Source organism: Apteryx rowi, unplaced genomic scaffold (assembly GCF_003343035.1).
Source record: "Apteryx rowi isolate R43461 unplaced genomic scaffold, aptRow1 scaffold_98, whole genome shotgun sequence".
In the NCBI taxonomy this organism is placed as follows: domain Eukaryota; kingdom Metazoa; phylum Chordata; class Aves; order Apterygiformes; family Apterygidae; genus Apteryx; species Apteryx rowi.
Window position 1 is genome coordinate 1,436,752 of NW_020451293.1, and position 16,460 is coordinate 1,453,211.

At 45.8% G+C, this 16,460-nt stretch overlaps 1 protein-coding gene across 2 annotated transcripts in view; it reads right to left on the reverse strand.

Moving 5' to 3' along the window:
- Positions 1-16,460, reverse strand: part of DAG1 (dystroglycan 1) — a 58,318-nt gene that overhangs the window by 18,653 nt on the left and 23,205 nt on the right. For both annotated transcript variants that reach the window (XM_026054996.1, XM_026054997.1), the window contains exon 3: positions 77-486. In XM_026054996.1, coding sequence (XP_025910781.1) covers positions 77-358 — 282 coding nt within the window. In that variant the 5' untranslated portion in view covers positions 359-486. The remainder of the gene's footprint in view (positions 1-76; positions 487-16,460) is intronic.

A 16,460-nucleotide genomic window follows, 5' to 3' on the forward strand; every position in this document is an offset into this window, starting at 1 on the left:
GACTAGCTTAGTTCCTGCAAGAATACAACTGTAGATAGGGGACTGAAAATGAGTCTCAGGGAATGACATTTCTCACCTGGACTATTTCTCCATTGGAAGCAATTAAATCCATTGGGATGGAGACTCTGAAGAAACGGCCCACAATGGCAGAGCTGTCTGGTATGCCCACCACAGCTGGGACAGTCTCTCGGAGGTCTGACAGCACAGAGTGCATGGAGGCCTCCAGCTGGTTTTCCCAGTCCCGTACCACTTCCGACGGCTCGCTGGGCCAGTGGCAGTGAACAGAGGCTGCCAGCAGCAGCACAGAGAGCAAAGTCCTCCCCCGGAAAGGGGGCAGCAGTACATATCCAACTGTCATTCTGCCTGGTGACTTCGGCTACGGTATTCCACCCGGAAAGGGAACCACAGGGAATCTGTAGGCACTGCAGAGCACGCAGGGGATCCGCAAGTCCCTCACAGCAGCCTCATCCTAGGAATCTTCGGAACCTGATTAAACAAAGGAAACCAAATCAGCACATTAATTACGATATATAAGCCAGCTAGCTGACACATACAGACCTCCTTTCAATGGACAGAGGACTACCTGCCTTACCATCATCTTTGTTTCAGCTCTTTAAGCAAAATAGTTAACACTACCAGGAAAGAGAGCAAGAGCTTCTCAGTTCTTTCTCAGGTGTACCGCCTCTCCCAAGAAACAAGATCCACCTCCTTTTCCATGCACACAGCCATACTTCTGCTGCTCCCAGAGCCACAGCATCTCAAGGTTGCCACAATGAAGGAGAAAGCACCAGAGCAGATAAAACTAATGCTGAGACAGAGTACAGTGGCATTAGGTGACCTTTCAAGGAAAGCTGAAGTCAGGCTGGGACATCAGTGAATTTAAATGCTAATTACCCAGTATGAAGGCCCCAAGAAATCTCTGAAGCTTGAAAGCTGCCACCTTGACAGTTTGATGCATGACAGATGCTTCTGCCTCTCTGATCCATGAGCCTGGCTTTTCAAGCCAGGTCTGCTTTCCATTCCAGTTTTTGGTATTAGCCAACGTATGTRGACTTGATTTTGTGGCCAGCAATATGGACTCCAAAATCAGACTGGTGTAAGYTATGCACATGTTGTGTCCCACACCTCTAACCATTGACCAGTCCCCTGCTGCTTGCACAGCATGCTCGTCACCTTTCCTGGTGCAAAAGCCTCTACCCGCCTTCACACCCTGCCAGTCATCTCAGAAGAGAAATGTCTCCAGTTGTTTCTTTCTTGGCTGATTTCTTCTTCCACCTGTTTCCTCTCCATCTCCACCTCCTCTCCAGTCCCCTCTATCTGCCCTGGGATCACAGCTCTCTTTTCTCCCCTGTTCCTTTAGTCCATTATTTCCTTCACTTCCCTAGTTATTTCTCCCTTCGGGCTGTGTTCTGAGTCATTCGTGCATCTGTACAGGCACACACTGCTTCTCTTCGCATCCTATTTGCATGATAGCCAGTGGATTCACTAGAAGAGGACAAAGCCATTTGGGGCTCACTGTGAAGCTGTATCATCCCACTCACAGCATCTCTTAGTCACTGAGAAGGATGCGCCTTTGGTAGGCAGGACAGCCCTTTGACTAATCTGCAAAAACGAGTCAGGCAGTGCTTTAAATGGGACTGGAGGACAGAAGCACTGACCAAGGAGGCCTCAAGTGAAAGTTGCTCAGGTTACAGGAATGCACAGGACTGGGCTTCCTCAGGGCTAGGCATTCACAACTTCTTTAATCAACTCCCTTCTTCTGGGCTGCTGAGAGAGAAGTAAGTCTGAATTCCTAGAGCAAGTCCAGTTCAACTTATAACCACAAACAGCAAGTCTCTGTGGCTCCCAGTCCTCAGAGTACAGCCTCTATTTATTTTAGTTTGTTCCAGCTGTGTCGTACGATGCACATCAGGCCTTCCCAAGAGACCCAGGAACCAGACTGTGTGGGAAGGGAAATCCCACCAATTTTTGCTCTGTCTAACAGAGATCCTGGGGCTTCGCAACAGCAGGACAAGCTGATCTGCTGGGCTGCTCCCAAAATGAGCACATGTTGCCCACTTTGGGCTTGCAGAAGCAGGCAGAGGGCCTGTCCATGCCAGGAGCAGAATAGACTAAATCACTGCAAGTTTACTTATCTGCAATACATGCAAGTACCATCACTAATCCCCACACCAATATGGGCTTTATTTGGCATAGACCTAATAGGTAGTCCACTGTGATCTTTAAGGCAGAGATCTAAACTCAGGTGAGAGAAGCTGCTTCCAGGACTGCTCTAACAGAGGCTCACAGCACAAACACATGCACATGCTTCCTCTGCTGGCTGAAAGCTTTTCTCCAAGAGAAAAGGTTATCAAGGTTTCTCTCAGAGCCTGCAAAACAGGCAGTAACCCTGCTCTTGGACTGCTGCAAGGAGAAAACTCTGACTCTAATTCCTGCATATAAGCAATCCTGTTATGAACTGAGGAATCACCAGCCTCAGTGCCTCCTAAGCCAGACTCAAATCTCCAAAACAGATATGTTGCTACCCCAGAGCAGGCAAACTGAAGCCCAGATCAGTGAGTTGATACAGCAGAACACACAGCATCATTTCAACTTTCTCAGCCACAGAGAGATTAAAAGGACCACAAAGGAAGAAGGACAGGATGTATATGTTCATATACTTACCAGTAACTATTTTCTCATCCTGTCAGGTTACTAATTAACAACCCTTCTGCCCCTGTCACAACTACTACTGGCTGGTCTTTCAGTCCATCACAAACAACAGCTAAGAAGGACAGCTATCAAGTGCTGTATTTGCCCTAGATGCTTCTTCAGAGGCACATACCCTGTCAAAGTTTGGACAAAGTTCCAGGTTAGCCACCAGGCAGATGTGAGGATTGAGAAATTTCTCAGCAAGACTGCTGAAGTAACCTGACAGATGACCAAAGAGTTCCCCCTTTCCAGTCTTGTAACAGGTCCTGGCATACCCTATTATCCAGTCTGGCAGTTTGGTGGAGACGACTAGGGTCCCAAATCTACCAAGGACTGACACCAAGAGGTCCAGGGACTGTCTAAAGGTCCCGATTTCTAGCAATGTCAAATGGCTTGGCCTGTCTGCTAGAATTTTCGACACTTTTCATCTTAGGTGTCCTCTTTTGTTGCTGAATCCTGATGCTTCAATTTCCAAAAATTTACCCCTTGTGAGAGCAGAGCAACTCACATCTATGATTATGCAGTGTATAAAGTTATCATTTGTCAAATCCTGGATCTGATCAGCCAAAGAACAAAGACAAAACATATTGAAGTCACTCTCCATGGCTTCGAGGATGAGGCACATGCAGCTTGTGCTGTTCTGGAAACAGAGTCCTCAGGCTCTGAGGCCATTTTAGAGTTTTTCATCCCTGAAGCTGTTTACCTGTCAACATTCAAATTCCTCCTCACCCAAATTGAAAAGCACTCCCTTCAAATATTGGTGAAGTCCATCACCACAGCACATCATATTCCCAGACTCCTCACTCTTGAGGATGAGAGACCATGCTGGCTATGCATCCACGTCTACCAATCTGACTGGTATAGTCTAACATTAGGTGTCAGATGTTAACACTGCTATCTCTAAGTGCAGCTGAACAGGATGGGATAAAAGCATGGGGCATATCCACAGCTGGATTCTCAAAAGACAAGCAGACTCTGGCCACTATTAAGTTCAAGGTTACCACAATGGACTCTAGGAATAACAGAGATAAGACCTAGTTGTTCACTCTAAAACTCACACTTCAGGAAAGCCAAGAGGTAGCATGCAAGAACTAGCACATCCTCATCCCTTGATAGACCTTTTCACAACAAATCTCTCAAGTAAAGGTGCTGACACCTCCCATTCCAATTTAATGAACCAGGCATCTCTCTCAATACCCCAGTGAACAAGGTCACAGCTAGTACAGAGGACTGTGGGTAACGGAAATTATGAGCTGGGTGCAATAACCCCAGGCTGCAACATAGATGAGCCAGATAGCTGATACGACCGTCAGTCTCTGAAAACCTGTCACAAGTGAAAGGAAAAAGAAACAGCAGAGGCAGAATGACATTGCTTGAAACCACAGGACAAACAGGAATATGGCTGGTGTGAAATGGCCGAGCCATAAAGCCCATTCCCCCACTGCTTTGGTTGTTCTGACTGCCTGAACTGATTTGGACAGGAACACACCACAAAGCAACAGGGAAGCTAAGTCCAGGCTCTTCCCAAAGGCAACTGAGCACATGATGGTCTTTACCTCAAGCGAGATACCTGGGCTGCTTGCTTCTCCAGAGGTTAGCATCACTACAGATGAAGTGGCTGGGTAGGTAAAGTCATGTTTCCCACAGGGGCCCCATCTCTCCTATCAGCTCTGTCCACTGTCACAGAATGAGACTCTGATGCGTGCCAACYGATTTTGGAAGCATCCAGAGTCACCTCAACAAGAAGGCAACTACTGCAGTAGACATCTGGTGGAGAATATTCAACAGGCTGTGTGCAGGTCACATTTTCTCATTCTGAATAAGCTACAGAAATGGAGAAGCCTTCTGCAAGAGATCTTGTAGAGGTCTCTAACCGTCACAGCATGAAACCAGGGGCTTTTCATCAGTGCACACTCTGGACCACACTGCCTTGAAGGCAGATAGAGGAACTCCCTTCAGTTTACATGGAGAGTGGGGTACAGACGCTGCAGTAATGACACCTTGTTCAAGAGTTACCACTCGTGAAGTCCGCTCATTGGAAAGTCCTGCAGCGCACAGGACCAAAAAAGCAACCCACATAGCAAGTATAGACAGGATCAGCCAATAGCTGGGTGAGGAATGCAGCAGCAATCGCTGGAAAATCCAGCAGCCCTGTGGCTGCTGCGAAGCCAAGATGCTATCAGCATAGAAACATTAGCACCTCTCACAGCTGTGCTAAACCTCCACATCTGAGAAGAGGAGAAACACCCCACAGCAAGAAAGAGCTCTACTGGTCCAGACAACCAGACAGACAACCAGAATACAACCAGAGTTGTAAAGATGCCTGAAAAGGTTCGGCCCTACATCTCTATACCAGTCCCTGCCTCTGGCTTGTCATGGTTACCAGATCAACTCATGCACAAGCCTGGCGCAGCTCCGTGTTGTTCAGCCAAAATATGTGATTTAACCTAGGGCATTTGTGTCACATGGAGAAGAGTATTTGGGCAGAAAGGAGTAGACTCTTGATATTTGTGGCAACTAGGAGAGGCAGATGAAGTCATCACCCATTTCAGGAAGAATAACTGGAGTAAGCAACAGTGCCTGTTTGGTACACATCCCTCAGCCAAGGCAAATCAAGTCCTGGCTGTGAAAATCTAGTTTGACACTTGCAGGTCAAATAAATTGAGAAATTTAGTTTCAGGAAGCTGCAGAATAGTCTCAGCATATGGAAGCACAGAACAAAGGAGGTTTATAAGGAATTCAGTAGCCGGTATCAAAAGAAAATGCAGAAGAACTGAACAAAATTACATCACAGAAGAATCTCATAACAACAGAGCTCCACCTCACCAAACAACTAACAGAAGCCGAAACGGTGCCAGACTCTCACGCTGCACGTGCTGAGTGCATGGGCTAAGAACAAAAGGCAAGGCAGTACAGCTCCACAGATATCCAGAATAAACCATTCACCTGCAGTTCTGAGGTCCACATGGACTATCACTTCAAGACAGAACACCTTTTCTGATGTAAGGCCTTCTGTCTAAAAACCTGATAGTCCTGCTCAGCAAGTCCATCAGCTGCAACCACTGCAGGTCCAGATGCAGCTGCAGAACATACAGAGGGAATGTTACACGCAGTGAGACTGGAATAAGTACTGGATACAAGTGGGATGCCCGCATCAAGTTCAGGAGCCCAAACCATTTCACACAGCACTAATACAGGCAAAACCCAGTCCCACTTGATTTGAGACATCATCTCAGTCGCGTGCAGGAAATAGCAGCATTCAGGATCATCTTCCGTGACCAGTGAGCGGTGGAGCTCATGAGAATCAGAAATCCCGACACGTAGCACAGACCACTCTTTCACACAAGCTTAAAACGGGGCCAAAAGCCAAACACAGATTGCTTTCTGCAGAGGTCTTCTATTGATCTCTGGAAAGCAGCAGGCCGCAAAACTAACTCACTTAGATGACACTTGAAAGTTTCAAGGGAAGGCTAGAACACCCCAGCTTATTTATATGACATACTGCTGCTTCTTTTCCAGCAGGATCTGTACTGCTCAGTTTCACAGAACAAACACAAAGGTTCAGGTTAGTCCTGAATTTCAGGATGTTTTGTTCTGTCTGATCTTCTGGAAGAACCGAGTTTCCCTTTATCCTCCTGCTTCTGTAAGAGCTCTTTTGCTCTCAACTTTAAACCTCCAAGATGCTGGATTAAACATCAAAGTCAGTATCAACATCCGCTTCAGTSCTAGTGAGAGTTACTGGTGCCAGATCTCCAGTGCCAAATCCCCCCTTTCAGAGGCACAGAATTTGGCCTGCTTGATGAAGTTATGTTGATATGATAGTGAACTCGATATGATGCTGACTTGTCAAGACAATGCTGGAGCTTGTTCCTTCTCCATGCAACTACAAGGCCCATTGACATGTTAAGGGCATGCACTACCTCCATTATTCAGGAACGCAGAGTAGTGCGGACAAAAGATGGTGCTGAAAGAAAGGATGAGACCAGGACAAGGCAGCTACTCCCAGTCACACATCCCCCCCCAGAGCCTTTTCTTTCTACCCATTGCAGAATCTGAAGCGTTGGGCCAGGAGAAGAGTTCTGGCAGTAGGAACGTGACTGTCCTAGAAGTCAGTCTTCCTTGTGGCCAGTTATACAACTACTTCAGCAAGAAACAGGAGGAATGAAGTGTCAGTCCAGCTATGTCTAATCCAATTGCTCGAATACACAATCACATCACTGGGCTGCGGTAATTAGTCACCACTGGCATATTAATGTCATTGAACCTAGGATGTAAAATATCCGGGCAACTAACTTTCAAGTTCCTAACTCTAAATAAGAAGGTATTTAGGAGAGTTAGGAGGAATTCCACTTACCCGAATACCCTCATTAAAGGAAGCATTAAATAAGTTTCCTTTCTCTAAGGAAACAAACTCAGACTCAAATAAAAAGGGCCAGTGCAATTTCCTAAAACAGAACTATTGTTTCTGCAAAGATCTCTTCTGCATGTTTCCACAAGAGAATCTCGGGGCAAGTCCCATCAGCTACTGCTTCTCTGCATGTCAGGGCAGCAAACAGAAGGAATGATGAAATCAAGCATCACTGGCCAGGCACACAAAGATGGCACATTGCTGTACAAGCTTGCAGGTCCAAAACATGACAGCAGGCACAGAAGCAGGCCAGCTATGCTCTCCAGACAAAGGTGGCTGGGTGCTTGGTGCGTGTCTGCACTGTGTGAAAGGACTCTTGAGAAGTCTCCTCAGCATGAACAGCATGTCGATCTGTAAGCTTGACACATTATATGCACAGAGAACATTTCAGAGCATGAGAGTTAAGAAACACTAAGAGTTTCCACACTTGCCCAGCTCAGGAAGTACCCTGAAACAAAGGCAGCAGCCCCTCCGCTAGCCTGCATTGCAAGCCTGCAATAGCACTGCATTTTCTGACACAGCTATTTAAATGCAGTGAGTCACACGTGTCGCTTCGCCAGCTTCAGCGGCCTTTGCCCCTCGACCTCTCCACCTTTCTATTCCTGCTGCCAGGCCACCCCCCTGCATCGTGCCATGACTGGGTGGGGAACCAGGACAAGGGAGCAGCACCAAGGTCCCCGCTAGCCCAGCAAGGGGCTAAACGGAGGAAGAGAGATCAGCATTGACGGCCTAAGCAGCGAAGCAGGGCCTCATGGTGTAATGATAAAGCTGGTTTAGTGGTGAAACTCATTTAAGACTTCTCACCGCTCCACATGCTGTAATTTACACCAGGCCTTGGCTACACCAGTACTGAGGGGAGGGCTAAAAGCCCCCAAAAGCTGACAAATAGTTAAAATAATATACAGGGGAAAAAAAGAAGATACTTTTTCCACAAACTCTTTCCTGATCAAACTCTATGTATTTCTTTATTGCTGGTTTCCCACACATCTGTTGTCAGTAACAGGAAGTCTGATACTGAAAAATAGCCTAGAAAAAAAGAACAGTAGTCACTGCTTAGCATGAAGCGTCCTGGGCAGGAAAACAACCAATAACCTTCCTGCTGATGTGAAACTCGGTTGCAAAGTAAGTCACTAACTCATTGCCTTAAATCATATATGCCACTAACAGCTTTATGAAAGTCATAGAGGAAGTGGTCACAGCGATCAACACCTCCAAGCAATTTTTATTTTGCTGGAGGAAGCTCTGATATATTTAAAGGGTGGCTCTGAAATTGTTACTAAAGAACTGTGTTATCACATCTCTGATAAGGAACGGCAGCTAGCTGAAAAAGCTCCAGCCAAATGATCTCACTAACTAGATGCAGAAGGCACAACGTAACACTGCCAGGGCTTCCCCATAGCAAAGAGGAAGCTTTCCCACCTACCTTCCATTACTCTCAGTTCAAAACCTATAGATTTGTGCTGCCAAGAAAGGAATAAAACTCCCTGTAGCCTTTTGATTGGCACCTTGCATGCCTCCCTTTGGCCAACAAAAACTGCTGTTATCCCCTCAGCCTTTCCCAAGAAAAACCTCCAGGACCAAAGGGACTGCCATGACTGATGCATGCACTTTGACTGCCAGACGAAGTGACGGGGAGGTGGCTATGGGAAGCTGGATTGCTCAAATCACCTCACAGAGTTTTTGCGCTTATTAGGGGTGCAGAAGGAGCGCGATCTCTGGAACTTCCTGCAGAGGGGAATGCAAAGGCAGTTCTGAGGTAGACAGAACTGATGCGAACAGCAAAATTCTCCTTTTCTTTTGTGCTGCGTCTGCCTGTCCAAAAGCTGGGACACCCCGCTGCCCTTCCCAGCTGGGGACAGTGCTTCCAGTAAGCCTTCTCACTCTGGAAAAGGGAGGTGAGCACCAAGAGCCTGCTCCCAGCTACCCTCCCTCCAGGAACAGCTTTCCAGCAGAGGAAAGGGCAGCCTGAGGCAGACTCCTCCAGGGCACATGGCAGTGCGGGGRCACCCCAGGGCAGGGGGGAGTGCAGAGGCACGTGCAAGGGCCAGTAGAAAGGTGCGAGTGGCAGCACCATAAGCTTAAGTGCAAAGGACACAAGAATCCTTCTGCCAGCTGCACATGGAGCACTTTTTCTTTCTGCGCAGGGTGCACTTTACATTCCCCCTCCAAGGTACAGTGATAAAAGCAACTCCTGGAGGCAGGCACCATCCCCTGCCCTCCCACAGGGCTGCGAAAAGCAAAAGAGGGGGAGGCCAGGAATGAGTACTTACAGCATGCCTTAACTATGCGCTTGCACAGAGYCCCACTCTTGCAAGCACCTTTTGCCAGCAGACCACATAGACTGTCCCCCCCCCCCCACCTTTAAACTCTGCTCACTTAAGCCTTACAGCCAATGCACGCTGCACAGGAAGCTCGCTGCAAGCTCAAGCAAGGCCTTGAGCCTTGGGAGCATCTGCCTCACCGAGAGCGGGGAAGCCGCCAGCCACTGCGCCTTACTTGAGGAGGTGACCAAGAGCAGCAGATTTTGGCCAGGCCATACCTTTTACTGCTYGATGAAAGTGTTAGCCACAACCGCAATCAATCCTTCCTCCCCCTTCGCTGCTCCCAGGCAGACAACCGCGATCATATCTTCAAGTGCATTCAGTTAAAAGGAAACTCAGATATTATCTTCTCAAATATTTAAAGGGCCTCAAAGATTTGTTCCCCCCCCCTGTAATTACAAACATCTTAGCCAAGCAGAGCTGCCATTTTCCCRGCTGCTGGCAGCAAACAGACAAATTAGGATAGAAGTATTCATCAACTAGTCAAAGCAGGGGACTGCAAATAATAATTGAGGACAGTTTCATCAGTGTCTCCCCACGTGTTCGACACTGCTTGCATTTTCTGAGCTATCCCTTTTGTAAGGAAGGATTAGGAAGGAAGGACAAGAGGGATTATCAACGGAACAAAATGGATCCCAAGTAACAACTCAATCCCTGGGGAAAAACTGGCGGAGAACAAAGTTGGGTGCATAAAAGCACAAGGGGGATGGGGAACAAGGATCTGCTCTTTCCTCTAATAGAAGGACAAGGAGGCAAAGGAAGCTAATYTGGACCAGGTTCAAAAACTAAGCAAAATGAGGTAGTTCCCCCACAGGATCTAATGAAAATGATGGATGTTAAGAATTCGTGCAGGTTAAAAAAGGGGGGGGGCGGGGATTGGACAATATTATGGAAGGAAGATTTGCCAAGGTGCCGTTTCTGGCTCAAGAAGCCCTTCATGACAGATCACGGGATGTCGGGAGAGCATTCAGGCAAAGTATGACTTGCATTCTCGTCTAGGTGTCTTCCCCTGTCCACTACAGGAAAAGGTGCATAGACTAAATATACAGCCGTACTAGGGCAGAGCAAAGGCCTGTCTTAAGAGGATTCAATTTAACCTGACTTTGATTTCATCCAAGCTTCTATTGTGCAGTCATCCAGTGCCACAGAAAAAGCTACACATAATTCTTGATTTTGTCTGGAAACAGAGTTAAAAAGTTTAATACATTAATATTTAACGCTATATCTAAGGGAATGCAAACTAAACCTAGTACTAAAATCCACAGAAAATGAAACTACAAGAGGTTAAAAAATAGGGCTAAGAGTTACCTCTATACAAAAGCTATAAAAAAGCCTATTTTGAAGACTGAAAGAGAATAGGCATGTATATATACACGTATAAACACTGTAACAGATTCAAAGATTTACTAAAAAATAAACAGAACTTGAACACCAAGTTAAAATAGGCATTTTTACTCTAGATTTCTCCTTTTTAAGGGTAGCTTTGTATCTTGCTGAATTTGCTTGAAGTTATTTCTGAAAGGAAGACAGTAGCATTGCAGAAAAGCTTTTTTAGCAGACACCATCCTGCAGCAGAGTCTGTGACATAGAAAACCTGGGGTGGTAAAATTGCCTGGGCAGGCAGAGCAGAGAAGCAGCCAGAGATTAGACCAAAGCATCATTCTGAAAAATTAGAGCAATTTTAATGTGGATCATGAAAGAGTTATTTCACTGGTTAGCTTACAGAAGGCAGCAGACCAGTCCCCAAGACACTGCACTTAAAAGTGAGGAGCACTAACTGTTAGAAACTTTGAAAATACAAAATTTGGGACTCCTGAGATAGAATTCCCAGGCCCTCCATGGGCTCAGCATGCCACAGTAGCTTTATTGTCACTAAACGTKTCATTCTGGATTAAAGTGCTGTAATCTGGGGACTCTCCTGAATTGCTTTACACAGGATTTGGACTGTTTTACATGTAAATTTGCAGGGACAAAGTTGATTTTTATATTGCTAAAAACACATGTTCTCAGGTATAATTAAAATAAGATGAGCCTGGACTGCCCTTGTCACTGGGAAAAGCATCCCCACACATGTACTGAAAGGCACAAATACTGATTTCTGAAAAAGCTCAAAGCAACTTTAAGAGGGTGCCTAATGAAATACATAGAGGATATATCAGAAGTGTTAGTCAGAAGGTACAGTTAAGGCATGAAGACAAGAAGGGACAGCACAAAATAGAAGCAAGCAAGGTAAGAGTTCACTTTTCTTTACATAGCTTCCACTAAGGACAATCTGCAAGATCAGCCAGTGTGACAGTGGCCACTGCATGTCCTCTGCCTTGCTATCATTCACAATACACCAGCTGTTTCAAGTCTAATTCACAGCAGCTAATGACCTTTGATAGTCACCCAGCTACCAGGAACAAGGATTTCTATCTAAAGTACCACTTCAGGAATCAGTTTAAGCCRATGCACTGTCATCGATAAAGCTGCGGTCTTTCCCTCCACCTCATGCAACAAGGGACAAAATTGTTCGCAAGTCTCCAGCGGCACTCGAAATCTCAGCTGAAGCCCAGGAAACAACTTCCTTTGTTAACTGCTCCATTATATTAAGCAGGAGATGTTCTCTTCAGATGTAGTTACAAGCACTGAAACAAGTGAGGCTAAAAAGATTTGCATTTCTTGCTTGCTTTCTTAATTGAATTAAAAGCTGAACAAAACCCCTTATGAGGCTTCAGAGAATCCACACGGAAGAGAGACCCTGAATATCCTAATCAGAGGAGAAGCTTCCACTGGAGGTTTGGTCTTATTAAATACTACAGAATCCAACAGAGAAGAGAAAGACCCCGAGGGCTAAACTTTCTCGTCTGCAGCACGGCAGGAAATCTTACTTGAGTCTCTCCCCTGGTTTGACTTTCTGAACACATCACACATTGGAGAAGTCACATAGGAGTGGGAGAAGTGAGCTCATGGTACATGCTTTTAGCCAACAAAACAAAAGTCTCTCTCCCATCTTGTCATCCCCTCCCTTTTTCTTTTTTTAATATAAAAGGTATAAAGCTCCTTCTGTCAAATTAGCAAACAGAAACTATTAGTGCTTGGGTAAGGGTGAGGGACAGAATGATGGACAGGGCAGTTCTGGTAATCTCCTTCCTTAGGAAACCTGATTATACTTCCAAATCATGTTCTAAAGGCAGCATTTCTGAGGCTTCAGCTCTGGTGGTACTTCCGAGCCCAGGAAGACTGCCTGCAGCAGGCTGGTTGCTAAAATCCATCTCCAGGTTTTGGCCATGCAATGACAGCGCGGAGTACTTTTCATCACCAGACAAGTCCTGTGTGCTAACTGCGTGCAAGTTTTCAGAAGACAAGTCAGCACTGCTGCCACTAGGCAAACATTAGCTTTGCTAATGGTATTTAAGTAGGTAGTGAAGCACGCTAGAGCACCTGATAGAAGGCAGCTTGAGCAGGTGAAGGAGCACAYTTGCATATTCTAGCATGAGGAACAAACAGTCCCTGAGGTCTGCAGGCACCAAAACCAAATGCCAGGAAAAAAAATTGTGATGAGGCTTCATACTCAAGAGTCACATCAAAATCTTATTTTGATGTGCTGTTTTATGGACAGYCAGACACATTCCAAGGGTTTATAATAATCTTCCGAGTATTCCACAAAATTCCTCAGATAATGAAATATTTCAAGAGGGTCCTTGAAAGTGTTTTAGCAACATGATTTCATATAGGATGTTGTCACGGCACCGGGGCTTTGGCACTAAGCAAGGTCTGGAAGGCAAAGCTTAAGAWCTTTCCCCTACATGTCAGGAATCTGACTGCCACCCAAAGGACGTAAAGCACCCAAAGAGCTGATATTAAGGGGATACGTGAAACAAGGCAAACAGCACCAACAAAAAGCCAGTTTTCAGCACTCCAATGACATATGCAGCATCATTTATATTCTTGGTGCCAGCGTAACTAAGGGCAAGCACTCCCTGTTTAGAAACAGTCCAGCGTTCCATCAGTTTTACCACCCCACCCTAAAACATCGAGCCAAGGCATTAACATTCAAGTTTATGGAATTGCTCAGCCCTGATTTATTACTCAACTGGTAAGACTGCCATAGCTCTTCATTTAAATACATTTACCACCAACTGATTTATGCAGAGCAGCCAGGGCATCGGCCAYGTACTTGCAGTTTTCGATGTTTCTCATGAAAACTGTTCTAAGTGCTTTTTGGCAGAATGAGATATAAATGTTCCCACTTTAACCATCAAGCATAAAACAGGAAAGCTGCAAAATGAAGCAGCGTTGCTCCTATGCCTCAGAGTAAGAAAAAGCATCTGAAAGAGGAATTAACTCCTTGAAGATCAGCAGCAGCCAGCTGAGCAGCACATTCTCTCACATCCTCAGAAATTCAGGAATAGCCAAAAGAGTTCCTGACAACATCAAACTGATGATCCCTTCATGCAGGTGCACATATTTATAGGTTCCTTCTCTTCTTGCTGCAGACCAGAGGGCAAGGGGCTGGACTGCTTCAGTGAAACTTTCGGCTCTCCCCAATAACCTCTGGCCTGTGCTGGCCGGCCTTTCATTCACCGAGGAAGTCTGAAAGCAACAGATCACTGAAGGCACAAGCTCACTGAAGCAGAAGGGCAGTGCACAGCTTAGCAGGTCCATCTGTTTCCCAACTGCCCTGGCACAGGAAGAATGATTTAACTAAGAAAACAAAGATCGGCACCTTAAACAAGACACTAACAGTCTGCATCTCATTCACGCAGCGTTAAATTCACAGAGTTATCTTTCCGTGAAGTTATCTTATTTGTTTACCTGCACTACCTAATTAAAAAAAATAGCCCTTATCGGGTTTTGCCCATGGCCTTAACTAAGTTGACTGCTTCAGTCATTCAGCAGGATGCACCCCAGGACTGGGGAAGGGCAGAGCTGCCTTCTGCAGGTACACCAATGCAGAGAGCGCTCCAGCTCTTCTCCACACCCCACTCTGGTATTGAGAAATCAAGAACCAAGTTGCAGTATTTCAAGGCCAGACCATTCAGAGTACTCAACTACAAGGAATATCAGTGAGATTTAGGCATCATTTTTAATACTAACACTGTGCCCCATCCATACAAATACAGGAGCCATTCGGAATGGCCAAGCTCATTGTGTACACCAAGACCCATGCGCTCAGCATCTGGCCAAAAATGGCTAAGTTTTGGGGAAGCAGCCCTGTCATCCATAAAGTACATGCTACCAAATGTATYGCAGGACAATATGCCTCTCCCTGCAAACAGTGCACCACTGCACCCACAACCCCCCCCCCCCCGGAAGTTTTAAGGGCTGCTCCAGGCAAATCCCCTGCAGCAACTGCAACACAAGCACACTCCCGCCATTGCCAATACTCAAATTCCATAAACAAAGGCCAAAGGATTGAAAAAATTATTTGCCAGAAGCAAGCATGATTTTTAATCAATTTTTGACAAATTTAAGCTTCAATTAAGTGAATACCTACAGCAGCAAAGAAACTTAACATTCTGTAGACTCCCTACTTTCCTCGCTGCTCACACATTCACATTCCTACCACCGGTTTTGACTCCAATGACTCAGAAAAAATTTGATGGCCCATTGCTATTCAATCACACAGCAAAATATAAACAGTTTAGACAGAGGGGATAAGAGCTACATAAAAAGAGATGCTCCAGCGCCACAGGAAAAATGCAATCTTGGAGTTACAGAGAGGCCTTTAAGCTCTGAAGGTGTGTTTGGCTTCCCTTCTTTTATAATGCTAGCACAGATGCTGGGAAACAATTAAACTGCTTATCACAGTATGGGCCATTCAGCCTTCATAGTGCGACAGCAATTCCAATCCCCAGGTGGCAAAAGCTGCAATTAGGTACCCAATTATGTGCACCAAAGCTTCCCTTTCCTTATTTTATTTTACTTCAATGGTTATATAGTGTTTCTTCTGCTTACTGTCATTAGAAGATCATAGGTTCAGGCAAGAGCTATAAAGTTTCAGTCTAAATCACACCAGTCCTGAGGGATAACGCTTCAGTTCTGAGCGGACAAGTTGTTCAGCAGAACCTGTTACAAAGCCTGGTCACCACTGGTATTTCCTCAACTGGAGAGGTGAGATTGTTAATTAGTTTGAAAATAAAGGATTGGTTACTCTGCAGCCCCGATTAGCCTCTGCCTTCCAGACAGCCTCAAAAAAAGAAATTCTGGAACAGTACTTGAGCCTCTTCTGCATTTAATAATGGGCTCTAAAGGAAAAACATGTTTTGGGTAGGTTAGCCCATCCTTTATAAAACAGAAAAGCTGTGCTAAAAAAATAACCTGGCTTTCCAGTTACAATCTACCAAGCACTCACTTCTTGAACAGGTCTCTGATCAGGACAGAACCCTGCCACGCTCTGTTTGCACCAGAGCACCACCACCACTACCTGCTGCGTGGTGGATCAACAACAGGCCAGTTGCACTGGCCCTGTCTGGGCTAGGAAAGGATGCCCTCACTAACATCTTGAAGGTGTTTCATGTAAGGCAGTACCTGTGTGGTTTATTTAAAGGCAGTAGGATTCATCTGCCAGCCACACACGCACAAAAAACTCCCACCTTTCTCCTCATTCAGATAAGGTTTCTACTGAAGCTCCACTGCCACTTAACTCTTTCTGCTGGACAGACCGAACTCCTCAAGCAAAGTTTTCTACYGGGCACTTTCCAGCCATTAATTCATGTACAGCAGAGCAAACAAACCCTGCTACAACAGCAACACTGCAACTGGGAGAAGCATGCTAGAATGACCAAGAACGATGCAGTTTTGGAACCACAARTTCAGCAGTGTCCTCAAAGGGCCGTCATTACACTACTGTAGCCTGTTCAAAGCAAAGAYAACCATGCTACAGCACTGAAGCCATTTTCCACAAAGGAAAAACGCTTCCAAAGATAACAGTGGTGCTTCCCACAGCACAGGCATTAGCAGAAGACTGACTACCACTCATTTCCTCAAACCCTTATGCTAGCCTGGAATTTTGCTCTTTACTGCAGGCTAAGCCTAAAACCACCATCTCCCAACTC